The 13736-nt window shown below is 40.7% G+C and overlaps 1 protein-coding gene across 7 annotated transcripts in view; it reads right to left on the bottom strand.

Annotated features, from left to right (window-relative positions):
- The window catches only part of SPTAN1 (spectrin alpha, non-erythrocytic 1), a 47803-nt gene that overhangs the window by 20350 nt on the left and 13717 nt on the right, over positions 1 to 13736 (bottom strand). For 4 of the 7 annotated variants that reach the window (XM_027687664.1, XM_027687665.1, XM_027687667.1 and 1 more), the window contains 17 exons: positions 13580 to 13734; positions 12253 to 12388; positions 11610 to 11711; positions 11286 to 11423; positions 10765 to 10875; positions 10247 to 10324; positions 9916 to 10071; positions 9379 to 9583; positions 9076 to 9257; positions 8071 to 8314; positions 7658 to 7780; positions 6723 to 6940; positions 5922 to 6014; positions 5439 to 5573; positions 4838 to 4986; positions 3483 to 3542; positions 1101 to 1299 (listed from right to left, as the gene is read on the bottom strand). In XM_027687664.1, coding sequence (XP_027543465.1) covers positions 1101 to 1299; positions 3483 to 3542; positions 4838 to 4986; positions 5439 to 5573; positions 5922 to 6014; positions 6723 to 6940; positions 7658 to 7780; positions 8071 to 8314; positions 9076 to 9257; positions 9379 to 9583; positions 9916 to 10071; positions 10247 to 10324; positions 10765 to 10875; positions 11286 to 11423; positions 11610 to 11711; positions 12253 to 12388; positions 13580 to 13734 — 2484 coding nt within the window. The remainder of the gene's footprint in view (positions 1 to 1100; positions 1300 to 3482; positions 3543 to 4837; positions 4987 to 5438; positions 5574 to 5921; positions 6015 to 6722; positions 6941 to 7657; positions 7781 to 8070; positions 8315 to 9075; positions 9258 to 9378; positions 9584 to 9915; positions 10072 to 10246; positions 10325 to 10764; positions 10876 to 11285; positions 11424 to 11609; positions 11712 to 12252; positions 12389 to 13579; positions 13735 to 13736) is intronic. The other 3 variants (XM_027687666.1, XM_027687669.1, XM_027687670.1) reach the window with 1 other exon arrangement.

Raw genomic sequence — 13736 nt, 5'->3', positions numbered from 1 at the left:
AATTGAGCACAGAGAACCCTCACAATTCCCAGTGGGATGAGTGCCTGTGCCAGGGGATCCCAGCTGCTCGTGCCAGGCATCAGTGGGGTAAAGAAACATACTCTCAGAGTTGTCCATAGAGTTAGTGGACAATCAGGAATGGAATCTACTTTTGATTTCCAGATACACAACATGGCCAATGTGAAGATCAAATTCATGTTACTGCCTGAATTAGCTAAAAGACAACTTCAGAAGTGATTTTACTGTGACACTCAAATGCTTCCAGTCAAACAGATTCACAGAGAGCTTTCTGTGGACCAGAAAAGAAACTTGGCTAAAAATAGTACTGGAGAACTGCATTTCAGTTTTAATAGGTGACATATTTTAATTGCAACCATTAGCTTATTTTAGAAGAGCCCAAATCCAGTTACTGCTGTTTGTCTTTTCACCTTTTTCACTAGATTGGCTCAAACTGTTTCTTAGCCAACTTTCAAGCTCTAAACATGAGAAGATCCACAGAACTGTTAAATCACTGTCTTTTCCAATGTTTAAGGTCAAGCATCTTTGCGTTTCAGTGCTCAGTATCTTAGCAAAGTGGACAAAATAAATACATCTGCTCAAGCGATTCATTCACAACTCACACAATGGAAAAAAACACTGCAAACCTTGGGAGAAAACCCCCAAACCTGAAAGTCTACCAGCATTTTGAAGCAGAGATTTTTTTTTCCCCATATCTTGGGAAGAAACTCCACAGATGGAAAACAAAACGCCTCTATCCTTTCAACACAAAGGAAGAGGAACAGCTTAACTGAAGGTCACACTTTACACAAACTGAAATTCCTCCAAAGCTTGGCAGATTCTATATTGGAATGTGTTGAAAGAGTTTCAGATCTCTGGGAGCTGGGAAGCCTGCAGCAACCTGAGCACTGTAATCAAACTGATGACATTTGAATGTGAGATTCTTTCTATCCTCACAAAATGAAAAAAAATTCCTATATACCTTTTTATTTCCCATCAAAGCCATGTTTCCTCCTCAACCACGAAAAATTGTCATGGACACGCGATCAGAAAGCCTGAAGGGAAAGGCCAAAACTAACACACACATTATTATTACAACACACCTTCTGGAAATCATCAAATTTCTTCTGTAGCACCTCCACCTGCTCCAGGTCAGCCCCCACTTCCTCGCTGGTGAGAGCTGCCTCCTTCTCATTGATCCACTGCTGCAGCTCATTGGCCTCACGGAACAGCATAAACTTCTTGCAGCTCTTTTCCAACATGCCTTTACGTTTTTCTCCCAGCTCCAGGAGGGAGTGATACCTGGAACAAGCAGGAAAGTCAGATTGAACTGGTAGGATCATGGGGATTTCCCAAGTACTGGTAACCCCAAAGATGGTGGAGATCCCTGAAGTTCTCCTACAGAATGAGCTACTCGTGTGTAGTTGGGGAAGTGCAGACTGTACATGTTTCTCCTCCACATGGATTGCACACCAAAATGAGATCTTCCACATGCAACACCTCACTGGGAAAATGAAACTCAAATCACAGCTTAGGTCAGGGTAGGTTCTGAAACCACAGCATCACTGCAGTGCAGGAATGACTCCATAGGCTCTTACTTTCCAAGAGGTATTTTTTTCCTAGAGTACATCAAGTTTGCCATCAGGTTATTAAAATCCACCAGCCTCCCAGCTTTTGGACATAAATGTCTTAAGTAGTCATTTTTCAGTGCAAAATCTGCTGAATGTTTAAACAAGGTGTGTATCTTTGATAGCTGAATGTTTAAACAAAATGTTATATCTTTGATAACACTGGGAAATCCATGAAACTCATTCCACATACACTTTTTGTTTCTGTGGAATTCCCAATATCAGTGATATTACTCCTCATTTAAATTAGAATAAATGCAAAGTGAAACCTCTAAAATGTTTAAATTGGTCTGAACAGATAAATAAACCTCAAAAGACCAGCTAGTTATTTAAAACTACAAGAAAATTGATGTCTCCTATTTGGTTCCTTGTAACCAACTACACACAGATGGTCCTATAAGACCTTTTCCAAGCTATTGCTGAAAAAGCCAACAGCAGTTTTACTGCATTGATATTGAACTAGATCTCTCTACCAATGCAAAATGCCTGTCTTTAAAAAAACCTGTATTCAGAAAAGCCACAGCCTTAAGACTCATTCTTACTATTACCCTATTTTAAGTCTCCCAGAAGATGAGATGTTTTAGCTGCATCTGGATGGGTTTTTAATGTCCTGAATCAGTTTGCACATTGGTCTCCTACAGTGATCAACAGCAGCAAGGAATTCTCATTATTAAGCCATGAAGAAATCCCTTTTGATGTCATTAAATCAAATAACACAAGACACTGCTGAGATACCTGCGGGGGCCTCAAATGGGAATGTTTTCATTTCCCACCTTGCAGCACATGGGCAAACACTGAGCAGTTACACCTCCCAGCTTGAGGAGTTCAGTGCTGGAGCATTTTCCTAACCAACAGCTCCGAGGTGACAAAGCCTGCTGAAGAAAATCCTCAGGATACTGGGCTGTAATGTCTATACATCAAACTGATAATCAGCTCTCCTTCCATGGAAACAGAGACTTTGTGGTTTCCTGTCTACTGTGGTTTAAGACTGGATAGAAAGGAACTAAGAATCTTTCATATTAGGTTTGAATAGAAATTTTCTACCCTGACTTGAGGAAACACTGTTTTGAAGCCTGCCCTGACTGCAGACATTTGCCTCAGCATACAATTTAGGTATTAAATACTTGCAAAGCTCACAGAGGAACTGGGGCAAAACTCCCTTAGAAGCAGATCTTACCTCAGAGTTGCTTTGCAACACCTGAGAGATTTGCATAACACTTTCACTTTTAATTCTCAAGAAATACCTTCTCTATGAAAAGACAGTCAGGCACAGTCAGTGAACACTTTTGCTTTGGATTTCCCAGCAACTTTCAAGACCATAATGCAAATTTGATATTTTTTTTTTCAGGAGACATCAACACAAGTTTGAAATTCAAGTTAATGTTGAAATTAAATAAATAAGCCCATATAAACAAACGAGTGCTGTTTGACTACCCAGCATGAATGTTACTTTATATGATAAACCATGACAGCCCCACCCTTCCCAAACTCTTAAGACATTCAGATGTGATGTAATACTTGGTGTATGTATCTCATACAAACGAAGTATTATATCTATCTGCACCTCAGAGAATGCAAGAGATGCTTTTTAAAGAAAACAGTGTAAATATCGTTAAAGCCTCATCTGGTAAGCAAAACCAGCCTGATGGAAAATACCATGAACCAATTTAGCAGCACAGAGGTGCCCAGTGAGATAAGGAGACACAGACCACCACACTCATCTAAACTAATCCACACTGCGGAAATCGCTTCCTCCAGGTCTCTTTGGAGCAGCTTTCCCAAAGAAAGGAACAAAAGGGAGGATGAACAGTGACAGGATGGAGACAGCATGGTTTAGAAAGGGCTAATCCTACTCACAGTTCTTCGACCTGTTTCATACGCAGAGATACACTGCCGACCTCCTTAGTTATGAGAGTCCTGCACAGACAGGGAGCACAGCAAATGCATGCGAAAAATTAGTCAGATTAACAAAAATAATGAAAGAAGCAGCTCCATCCATGGCTTGGTTGTGGTAGGAGATGGGTAAGAGGTCACATTTAAATGGAGAAAATTAGGTGTCGTTCAGAAGCAAATGAAGCAAATCAGACCAGGAGTACAACTGACGTAAGGAAACCTCAGCAGTACAGTTGGGCTCTCTCTATAAAGTCTCCTCATTTCCTGATGGATTGGAAACTAAAAGGTGGTCCCCTCTCTCTGGCTCTACAATAAGGCACCCTGTTCTAGTTATTAAAAGCAGCATGAAAATCCCATGGAGGAAATTATTAAAATCCTGATCAATGTGGCACAATTTTCCAGCATCTTTTCTTTGTACTGGTAGAAGTTTTTTTGTTGTGGGTTTGAGTTTTTTTTTTTGTGATTTTATTTTTTTAATTCTAGAGCTAAAGCTAATAATTATTGTATGTCACTGTAATAACTGGTGACTCAAAACAACTGAGTGGGAAGAAATTCTCACACAGAATGTCAGTGTAGCTGTGCAAACAGATGAGAGTATGCAGAAACCTTTCAGCTTTGGCTTCCAAGTGGTTTGATAAGATGAGACAGGAGCTCTCAGCTATCACCCACAGCCCTTGCTGGAACTAATCTACAAGTAACATGTGCTTTAGGAGGTCATTACCAAGCAGCCTTGCAGCTTTCTGTTTGCAATGGCATGTTGCTCTTTTGGAAGAGGGGAAAAAAAATAAAAAAAAAAAGAAGAGGGGACACATTTTAGCTCCTGTAACAGCAACAAATAATGGCATCACATTTCAGGAAAAAATCAGCCAGCAGCAAAGTAATCCCAGCTCTTAAGGAGGTCACCTCCAGAGGCAGCCCTGTATAGGGAGAGCACTGTACTTTATGGAACCAAATTTAAGAAAGCTTTTCAAAACAGATCACACATTAAGAAGTGACAACTACAAATACAAGAGCTGCTTAGGACATATATAACTCACAAACAAGTTTAAGTAGTTAGGTAGGTACAACATCAAAAGGAACACATATAATACTCAAGTCAGACAGTAAGTTGAGCTCTAGTGTCATGAGTTTTACAGTTAAAAATGGGAAAAGCAATGAGAAAATCTAGAGTAAGGATAAACAACTGAATCTGGTGCCTCTGGTAAAGGAAGCCCTTGTTTCTTAGTGTAAGAAGCATTAACCTAAGCTTCTGGCATCTGTGAGGCAAAGGCCAAGCCAGCTAATGCTGGTGGTGTCATATCTCATCAGTTAGATCTTACTGGTTGTCGATCTGCTCCTGGCGCAGTGCGATGCTGCCCTGCTCCTCCAGGAGGTTCTCTCGGGATGCAGACTGGGCAGGGTCTAGTTTTTTCACATAGGCAGCTGGAACAAATCCCTGACGGTCATTGACTTCAACCTTCCACCAGTCCTGGCAGGGAAAAGACCCAAAGGAACCTCTGTGAGATTGTCACCAAGCACAAAGCACAACGGGCAACTGAATTAACATGAGGAAGCCAGTGATGCTCCCAACAGTTTGCTCTTAATGGAGATCAATTCAAACAAACTCTCTTGAAGGCATCGAGGTGTTACTCCCACGTCTCACCAAAAATTCCTCCACAGCAGGGAATTAAGTTCTCACAGACACATGCCCTACAGCCTATGTTGTTTATCTGACTTGGAAAAGCTGGCAGCTGTAGAGGAGTCATGGGAATGAACTGGGGAGGTTCAGCTGAAGTGCTGAATGGGGACATGGGCTAAACGTGTCAATTCTTCAGCTTCTTTAATGTTCTTACTAAAAACCAAATAAAACCAAGACACGCTTTGCAGAACAAACACCAGCAAGGGAGCCAGGCAGGTCCAAAGCAGGAGGGAAGAGCTCACCTTGTTGGTGCTGTTGAGTAGAGTGAGGATATCTCCCTTCTTCATAGTCACCTCCCGAGGACTCTTCTCCTGGTAATCATAGAGTGCCAGAACAAGCTCTTTGCCAGTCTCATCATCTGTGGGAGCAACTTGTTGCTAAAAGAGAAGGAGCACAAGAAAAATGAGTTGTTCCATGTTTATTACAATCAATGTATTGTCCTAAATGCTACTGTAGTATCCTAAAGTTATTCTTGTTGAAACAAATGCAGATAGACTCAGTTTAAGTACTGCCTGGGCTCAAACCTTGAAAACCACCACATTGTACTGTTTTATTCCAAAGCAACACAACTGTCTGTCATTATTCTAAAACCAGACTGCTAAGTTTTTTGAGAAAATCAAGTAGAGTCTGCAACAAGCTCTCAAAACCAACAACTGTTATTATGCTTTGTCTTTACCTTTTGCTGACCCACGAATTTTAGCAACATGACTGGCACCTTTCCTTACCCTGCAAGACTGGGCCTGTTCCCTCAACGCCTGGATGCTGCTGCCGTAAGCGGAGAGATCAGACATCAAAGCCTCGTGTTTCTTCAGAAGAGCCTGGAAAGGATAAAAACAACATGTACACCTTGCCATTTTACAAACACCACCCTGCCTAAAATACATACTTTGGCTCCCTACATGGGGAATGGGGGGTTTTCAGAGCTGCCAACCTTGTGACCCTCATGAGAATAATCACTTCTATTTATTCACTGGGTAGATAGTGGCCCAAATGCTTCTGGTGCTTTGCCTTTACCTTATCTCAGCAACATTCTTTTGTTCTGACCAGAAATAACTCTATTTCCACAGTGATACGTGGTAAGCTTGAAAGTGTGCCTCTAAACTGCACTTCATGTTGATGAAATGTCAGCACTGCCTGTGATGTAGTGTTTGACTGCAGGATGATACCAGTAAAGCAGCTCCAGACAAGAAAATTACTTCCAGACTAATGAACTACTGAAAACCAGACTCATACTGAAATGCTCGTTACACGAGGAATTTGCTGATATTATTCTCATTATACTTAAACAAAACCCTGTAAAGGAGTGAATAGAGATGTAAAGCTTCCTTGCAATTGGTTTAATATACTGAACAGCAGTAACAACTAAAACACAGGAAAAATTGTCATCCTTTGATATCAGCTTGATGCAAGAATCTTCTACCCTGTTTGTTAAGAATCTCGAGATTAGCAGAGCTCATTTTTTTTAACCACTAGACAAATCCTTGCTGTGTTTATGCAGAATTCATTTAAACAACAATCTCAAATACCTCAGCAGAGTCTTCATCTTTTCCATAGTCTGTACTGCCTACAATGGGCTCCTTTTCCCTCATCCAGGATTCAGCCTCATTAGCATCAGCAAAGTACTGCTGAGCCTGCAGGGAATCCTCCAGGTCCTGGCGCCGCTGAGACGCTTTGGCTTTCAGAGAGTCCCACTTCTGGTTCAGCTCATTCAGTTTGATTTTCACATCCTCAGCTGCAAAGTGTCCTGTGTAACAGAAGGAGAGGGAACTGAAGGACTTCAGGAGGTAAAACTAATACACACCAAAAGGTTACTTGCATTTCTTCAAAGTCACAGAAATTAAACCAGTTTAAACCCACGTAGCCTGTTCTGACTAATGAAAGCACAACTGAGCTGGTCCTTTTGCCTCAGACTGTAAAACACTATCAATCAAACTGTACTGGGATATTTGAATTATTAGGAATAAAACCAGGCACTTCATAACATTTCTACTCAATGATGACACAGGAAAGGCCATTTCTTTCCAATGGCAGCAGACAAATCTTATTTCAGATCTGCACTCCGAATCCAAGACTCAGGGAATTTTTTTTTTGTGTTTGGTGTAAGAACATGCAGTCAGAAATAAAGATGCCTATTTATTTAAAAGCAGAAATGATTGTTACTGTCTTTGTGGAGGATCCTCTCTCACACTATGATTATATATCTCTGATAGAAGACTAACAGATTTAAAAACAGAGACTAAATACGACAGGCACAAAATTGCTAAATTTTGTGTTCATCGAGAGTAGATGGAGATCTGTGAAAACTGTGACAGGTTCCCATCAAGGAACCTATTTTGATTTTCAGGTGAAAGAATGTCTAGAAGTTCATCCTGCTAGCAGGTACCTGTCTACTGTCTGGATAAAAACAGTCAATAACTCTTAATGGTACTGAGCCAGAGAGTTAAAAAACGCTGAGACATACCCTCTTCCACCATAGCATTTCCCTTCTGTGTGACTGCTTTAATGCGGGGCTCGTGGCCTGCAATTTCTGCCTGCAAAGCCTGGTGCTTCTTTAGCAGATTCTGGACACCAATTAAGTCCTTGCCTGAAAGATATAAAAATAATTAAGCAGTTAAATCAGAGTCAGCAGATTAAACAAAAATTTCGAGGCAGCTGCAACCAGTGCTAGACAAACACCTGCAGAGTAAGAAGTACCACAGTTAAGACAGAGAACTACGAAAACTAACTGAACCACTGGAATAGTAGAAGTACCATAAAGGTTAAAAAAATAAATACGCAACATTAATTATAATAAATATTTCAGAAATTTCCAGGGATAATGAATAAAGAGACAAGTTCTGACATGTAATACTGGTGATACCAGGATGAACCAACCTCTGTTTGTTGAAGCTGCAATAGGCTCTTTTTCCCTAATCCAGGTCTCCTCATCCTCAATGTCACGGAAAAGCTGCTGCAGGCGAAGGGAATCTGCAAGTTTTTGCTTTCGAGCCACCATGGGATCCTTCAGAGCTTCATAACGAGCCACCAAAGCCTCTTGTTTCTTCTTGATATTGTCAGCATCGAAGTGCCCAGCCTCCTGGAACTGGCGTGCCTGGATGGTAATGCCATCTATCCGATCCTAAAATGAATCCAGCAGTGGCATTATGTCAGAATTTCTGTAAAATCGCTGCAGAGACTTGAGAACATTTTCAGGTCTAAGCTAATAAATTATGCTGTGATAGAAGAAGAGAAGCTCAGCTGCAGAGTGCAATCATTTTGGTAATAATTATATTCTATGTAAAATTCAGCACATTAGATAAATGTAATTTATTTGGGTTTGATATGTCAATTTTATAAAATAAAAGATTCTTGAAATCACATTAACTTTACAGATGTGGCCCTCTACACAAACTGCTTTTCAACAGTTAACAACTGATCATTCCAGTTGTGGGAATCCAGATTTTGTTGACTTTCTTGCTGTGGATTTAATTCCCCTAAAGATCGTCTGCAAACGGTCCATTTGCAAAACTGAATTCAGAGAAATCATTTGCTGTAAAGTTCTTTATTTAAAAACTGTTCTCCCTCCATGTCCTAGAGCTACATCAAAACAAACTGAACAAGAATAAGCTATCTACAAGTGGATAGTTTAGGGGGTAATTATTTCCTACACAGAGCACAGCACAACCTTTTAAACTGGTGTTCACAGCAAAAAACAAAGCTTATTTCTATCAAAGTCATGAAGATATTACTCTTACAGACATACAAGTTATGTTTGAATTCAAAATTGTTTTTGGTAAGAGAACTGTAAAACCCAAAGCTACAAAAATTATAAAGATACAGACATGGAAAGGTCTGAGTGAGCAGATCTGAAAGGGTAGGAATAAAAATTATTTCCCTTACCTGATGGGCAGCAACATCTGCCTCCAGCAGGGCATGTTTCTTCTGAAGATTCTGAACATTAGTAAGATCTTTTCCATAATCATCAGAAGCCAAGTGTCCTTCTACCTCATAGAGCCACAGCTCAATGTCCTCCACATTGCGATTGAACTGCTGCTGTTGATTGGCCTCACGCAGTTTGATACCTGACAGAGACGGCGGCAAGAGGAAAGCAGGGTAAGATTACTTCAGTTTTCCACTTCATTTCTCTCACTTCCCGGCTAAACTCCCTGGAAAATTACCCATATTCTTCTGAGCAAGTGGTACCTTTGAGCTCAGTGGCCTCCAGAAGTTTCTTCCACAAGCTGATCACTTCGTTCATGCGAGCGGCCACTTCGTCCGACGCGTAGTGTTTGACATCGATCAGCTTCTGCCCGGCCTTCTCCAGGGCATCGATGCGACTCTGGTTAGCAGAAAGCTCTGCTTCAAAAGCCTGATGCTTCTGAACTTTACCTTGCAAGTTTGATGGATCCTACAGACGAAGAAAGAAATAGAATGTTTCAATAAAAAAAATCAGCATCTAAAGGTCTCTGAAGAATTGTTAAAATTAGACTACATTCGTATACACGTCACCAGAGAATTTGGTGCAAGAAATATGCCTTAAATCAGAACATTTAAGCTATTGGATAAGCATGATTACAGCAGGATAGGAAAATCCCCCTTGGGCTCACTGAGAAATTACCATTCCTCTTGTTGCCGTTAATACCACGGACTAGCAGCAACGTTTTGGCTGACACCACTTTGTCTCATTAGACTGATTACATTAAGCCTTAAAAATATTCTACCATCCATCCCTGTGTTTACCTTGTAGGCCTCATCAGTGGCAGTTTTCATCTTTTCATTAACCCAACTCTTCAGCTCGTCAGAGTCTCGGAAGAACTGCTGCAGATGGAAAGAGTCGGCCAGCTGAGCGCGGCGGTACATGGCTCGTTCATGGAGGGCATTTCGGCGGCTCAGCAGCTGAAAAAAAGAGAAAGGAAAAGGTTTTTAAATTCCCCAGGCTTGTAAGAACCACCCTCTTGGGAGAGCTATGCAGACTTATCCTATATTGAACCGGTATTGAAGTCACACCATGTAAAATAATAAAGCAGAACATGATTAAAGTCTACAGCCCAAATCTGTTTTGGAGACTTACAGCATCTCTGCGTGTAGCGACATCATCCATGGCATAGTGGTTGTTCTGAATCAGCTTAGTAGCAAACTCGTCTAATGCCTAAAGAGAAAACAGGTTTCCATTTATTTGGTGTAATAGAAACTGTGCAAGTTTGCTTGGTACATCAATTCCCAAAAGTTTATCCCAGTAAAACTGTCAGAGAGCTATTGTTACACCCTTTTCTATCTGTACCATCATCTTCCATGTGGAAGAGTGCATGTTTTTGACATATCTTCACCCACACGTGTGCTGGTATGATAAGCAAGCACCAGGTTACCCAGCTCTGAGGTAGCAATAGAGCCCTATCCAATCTTTTCCACTATTTTCCATTTCAGAGAGAATTCACGTCATTTAGAGCTAATACATCCCACATAACAATGGATCATTCTGCAAAGTAAACCCCACCCTTGCCATCCTCCAGCAATGTCTCCTCCCCAGTCAATAAATTCTCTTGTTTTACTTCTTGCCCATTTAGTGATGACCTAATGTAAATGTCTTACTGTGATTTTCTCCTCTTGGGCACTTAGGGATTTCTCAAAGTCTTCGTGCTTCTTTAGAAGAGCCTCCACACTGTCCAGAGAATCACCAAGGTCTTCATTCAGCAGAAATGCCTAAATTAAGGAAACAAACATTTTTATGCCTCCATACTCAACTGCTCTAAGTGAACTCAAGCATAGGTAGTGATATTTCCTGCCATATGTTATTACCAAAAAGTAAAGGAGGATATACTGGGATTGAGTACACTCTAAGTTTCTAACAGGCAAAGGTTCTGAGTAATTCTTTTTAGCTTCTTATTCAACCAGCATTTTACAAGAGTTAACAAACACACAAAAGCCATCTCACAGTTTCAGCATTAGATGGAAACAGTCATTGCAGCATCTCAGGCATTCAGATAAATAACTCTGCGCAGCACTTGTGCACATTTAGTGGAGACACTACCACTAGTTAATTGTTTAAGTCTAGAAGACTAACCAGAAATTAAAATCGACCATATCTGGAGAGTTCAAAGATTTGCACTCACTTCTTGTTTGCTCATCCAGTTGTCAACTTGTTCAGTGTCTCTGTAGAAGAGCTGCAGGTCCATGCACTGCTCGTACTGCTGCCTGCGGAGCTCCCACAGCTCCAGCAACGCAGACCTTTCGTCTGACAGGATGGTCAGCTATGGATAGGACAGAGGAATACATAATTTTATTTAACAGTCTGTTTAATATAACAGTCGTGACTCAAAAAAGCGTTCAACACTGGACTGAAAACAACATTCTGTGCAAAGACTCAAATTTCCCTTTAAATTAAGGGACATGGAAGAAAGGCAGTATTCTTCTAACAGCTCTTGCTCTGAACTCACCTTTTCTTTCACTTCATCAGAAGCATAGTGCCCAGCAGCAAGCAAAGCCTGGCCAGACTCATCAGCAGATTTGAAGCTGTCTTCATGGGCATCAATTTCTCCCTATGAAAGGAGATGTGAATAAGCTGTTACCAAAATTTATCTTGAAATAGTGTGAGAATATGAAAACTGCTACTGAAAATAACGCAGAGACAAGAGTCTGGACTCCTGAATGCTAAACATTTGACTATCTTTAAATATATTATCCTTAACCTGAAAACTAGAGTGAAATGTATTACCTTACAATGCAGATAAGGTAGGCATAAATTCCTAAATTAAAATGAAACTAAAGGTTGATTTGAGCTGCACTCTTTCTGCTTACTTATAGCAACTCCTCATGATGGAGAACTAAAACAGTTGTTAGTCCAACTGGCTGCTATCAGGTCTATCCTTTATAAAACATTACAATAAAAATTCTTAAATACTTAGTAATTAGTGCTTATTTACTATCTAGAAACAAAATAAAAATATTAAATCAGGACACAATCCTGTATTAGCTGCATGATCAAAGCACTGCAGAGCTCCAACGCCAGCAGTTGTGACTCAGAGGTTGTGTCAGACACATAAAGCAGCTGTTGAGGGCTGGGCTGTGTAACCACTCTACCTTATGTTCCTGATGTCTGTCTAGAAGGGCTTCTGCTCCAGCCACATCATTGGCAAGTTCATCAGCATTTATCAGAGCCTTCATCTCAGTCACCCAGCTGGTGAGATCTCGGAAATCCGCAAGGAATCTCTGCAGCCTTTGGAAAGCAAAGGAAAAAATGGTCAGGAATAATCTGCTTGCTTAGCTTCTCCCTTCTTACCCCAAAGAAAGGGTTACAAACATGAAAGCTGTTCCTCAGATACGAATAAAACACCACCAAAATGCACTCAGAATATTAAATAACTAAATATGCTTTCAATGAGAAAAAGCCTTTTGAAGTTAAGAAAATGCTGGGTTCTAAATCCACGTCTTCAAGACATGTTTTGCATATAACTTATATTGAAAGTAAAGCAAATATTCCTAACTACAAGCTGAAGACAATAGAAATCAAAATATGGTTCTCAAGCTGAGTGTTTCAAGATAACCCATGGGGCTGCTTCTGTCACAACCATAACTGTGCGTGGGGGAGGGAACTGGCAGAAAGTTTCAACTGCACAAGTCTCAGCCTTAAAACAAGCAAACAAACTCTCAAATTCCTTTCAGTGTGCCTCCAGTTGTTGCCTTTGGCATGTGTTTAACACTTATCAGCAAAAGTCATCAGTTTCTGTTTCCCTTCTACATTTGCTGTTAATTGATCTGAAGAGATTTTGGCAGGGAAGGTAAAGCTTATTTGTCTGGATCTCCACTGTCATAAATCCCACATCATGGGAGGGAACCAAGGGCAGAAAAACAAAACCAGAAAGGATGTAAACTCATCACCATATGTGGATGTTTCTTTTTCATAAGGTTTATCAACACAGACAACCAGATTGGTGTAGAAACAAGACTGGATGAAGAGAAATCCCACATCAGCAAAGCAACTATCACAGAAACAGGGATGTCACTTAGTCTGGGACAATACATCAAACATGACACTTCAGAGAGACTCAGGACTCTGTAGTGAGCAGCTCTGTAGTAAGTGTATTAAAAAAAACCCAGCAAAACTAAAACATAGTCAGATACTTCAAAACACAGATGGGGAAAAAAGCAAATGTCCTAAAACATGACAGTGTCTGTTTTTATAACTGAATCTACATATAAAGAATGACCAAGAGCTGTAAGTACTTATTTATCATATAAATATTTATTTTACCACTAGAAGTCAGTGTAAAATATAATCTGGTGAACTGTTTCTGAAAACACCAGAATCACCCCAATATTTTGCAAGCAGCATCCCTTTCTTCTCCCAAGAGCCTTCTGTCAAGTGTGAACAAGGAGAAGGGAACACTGTGCTGCTGGAATGACCCACCTGTAGGAGTCGTTGAGGCGGCCGTGCCTCTCCGCTGCCAGCGTCCGGATCTGCTCCCAGTTGGCGATGAGCTCCTCCCGCTTCACTTGGATTTGGGAAGCATTTATTGGGTGAGACTGCTGCAAACGGTCAGCTTCTGCACACAGGGCCTTCACCT

Source organism: Neopelma chrysocephalum, unplaced genomic scaffold (genome assembly GCF_003984885.1).
Source record: "Neopelma chrysocephalum unplaced genomic scaffold, ASM398488v2 Primary Assembly neopelma1_74, whole genome shotgun sequence".
In the NCBI taxonomy this organism is placed as follows: Eukaryota; Metazoa; Chordata; class Aves; order Passeriformes; family Pipridae; genus Neopelma; species Neopelma chrysocephalum.
This window is presented reverse-complemented; position numbering and strand designations above follow the sequence as displayed.